The sequence below is a fragment of the Bison bison genome, unplaced genomic scaffold, assembly GCF_000754665.1.
Source record: "Bison bison bison isolate TAMUID 2011002044 unplaced genomic scaffold, Bison_UMD1.0 scf7180017864232, whole genome shotgun sequence".
Taxonomy (NCBI): domain Eukaryota; kingdom Metazoa; phylum Chordata; class Mammalia; order Artiodactyla; family Bovidae; genus Bison; species Bison bison.
The window spans coordinates 2,597,040-2,598,712 of NW_011494804.1; the positions used below are offsets into that span (position 1 = coordinate 2,597,040).

Sequence of the window (1,673 nt, forward strand, 5' to 3'; positions counted from 1 at the left end):
GACAGGGATGTCGCAGATGCAGTATATCTCATCATTGAAGACACAGGCTTCCTGAAAATCATTGCGCTTCAGAGAAACGCACTTCAGCCACATATTGTGGCTGGGATCAAAGCAGAACATGCGCTTACTGTTGAGAGCATACAGATAGTTCTGAATGACCATCAGGTCAAAGGAAATAAAGGAATGGGGCAGCGGAGCCACCAGTGCCCACTGGTTCCTCTGGACACTGTAGCACTCCACCTCCTTCAGTTTAATGCCGGTAATGGGGTCCCGACCACCCAGGATGTAGATATAGCCATTGAGGTATGCCACGTCCATGCCCTCCCGGCAGAGCAGGCGATCAGCAAGCTGCTGCCAACTATTCTGGGCTGGTTTATACACCCAGAGGTCCTTCCTGGGCTGGGCGGCCAGATAAATGTCATGGTCTGGAGAGACACAGACAGCTAAGGTGGTCACAGTCCTAGTGTGAGCAAGGCAGGTCAGAGGTGATGGCACTTTGTAAATGTCCCCCGAGTATGGGTCACAGCACAGAAAGGGATCTCTGGGATGGCCAAAGAAGATCACCATCTTCTTGGCATACACACCTAACCTCTGGGGTAGATGATCAGACATGGGCACAACGGAGCTGCTGCTTCCGCCGCCGCTAAGAACAATGCTAACAACACTGCTGCTACCGCCACCGCCACCACCACCGCCACCACCAACGCAGCTAACAACACTGCTGCCACTGCTAACACCGCTGCTCTCTGGTTTGGGGACCAGAGACTTGCACAACATGTCACCATACCGCATCTGCCGGGCCCCTTCAACAAGGTCCAGACAGTACTTCTTCACCACGGTGTTGGTCAGCAGCTCTTCCACGTAGCCCCGATCTTCGTCAGAGAAGTGGGTCCAGCGGACACACTTGAAAACTTCTGCAGCGCTGGGACCCCGCTCCTTGGGAGCCGCCTCCAACCACTGCACCGCCACATGACACACGGTCTGCTCGTGCTCGATGTTGAGACTGTCCAGGCGCAGGACGGTCAGCAGCTGGGCCAGGGTCAGATCTGCCAGGGACTCTTCGCGAATTGGACTCATCTGGCTGAGCTGCTTGAAGTTGTGGGCTATAAAGGACTGCGCCTGCGACCGCAGCTTGCGATGGCCGAAGGCATCAGCAAACTTGAAGATGGCCGTGCAGTTGGCCAGGTCAAGGCGGCGGGCTAGGAAGGAGGCACAGGCTTCCCGCACGTACTCCAGCTGCAGCATGTCGGAGGCTGCATAAAGGCGCTCCACGTTCGATTCACTCAGGGACACGCGACCGGTGTAGCAGTAATCGACCAGCACCTCGAAGGACTCGGCGTCCACGTCGTGCATGGTCACGTTCGTCTGATGGCTCTCGTACATGCCGCCGGTGAACATACTCTTGAAGTAGGGACACGCGGCCGCCAGCACGTTACGGTTGCAGGGGAAGAGGCGGCCGGTGCCGGGCCCGCTGCCGGGGGTGACCACCTCGATGGTCACATCGCAGAGCAGCCGCGCGTCGTAAAAGGACTTGAGCTGGGCCAGCAGGGCTGCAGAATGGCCCGTGTCCTTCAGCTCCTCCGGGCCCGTGAAAAAAGCTGAAACCGTGGGTTTGTGAACCCTTTTGGGGCGCTTCCCACCGCGGGGACTGGCGAGGCGGCGAGAGCGCGAAG

The 1,673-nt window shown here is 57.9% G+C and overlaps 1 protein-coding gene across 1 annotated transcript in view; it reads right to left on the minus strand.

Annotated features, from left to right (window-relative positions):
- KBTBD6 (kelch repeat and BTB (POZ) domain containing 6) overlaps nucleotides 1-1,671 on the minus strand; it is a gene marked incomplete at its 5' end in the record, with an annotated part of 4,487 nt that extends 2,816 nt beyond the window's left edge. Inside the window, one exon of the mRNA XM_010846181.1 lies at nucleotides 4-1,671. Within this exon, the coding sequence (XP_010844483.1) occupies nucleotides 4-1,671 (1,668 nt within the window). The remainder of the gene's footprint in view (nucleotides 1-3) is intronic.
- Nucleotides 1,672-1,673: the final 2 nt, after the last annotated feature.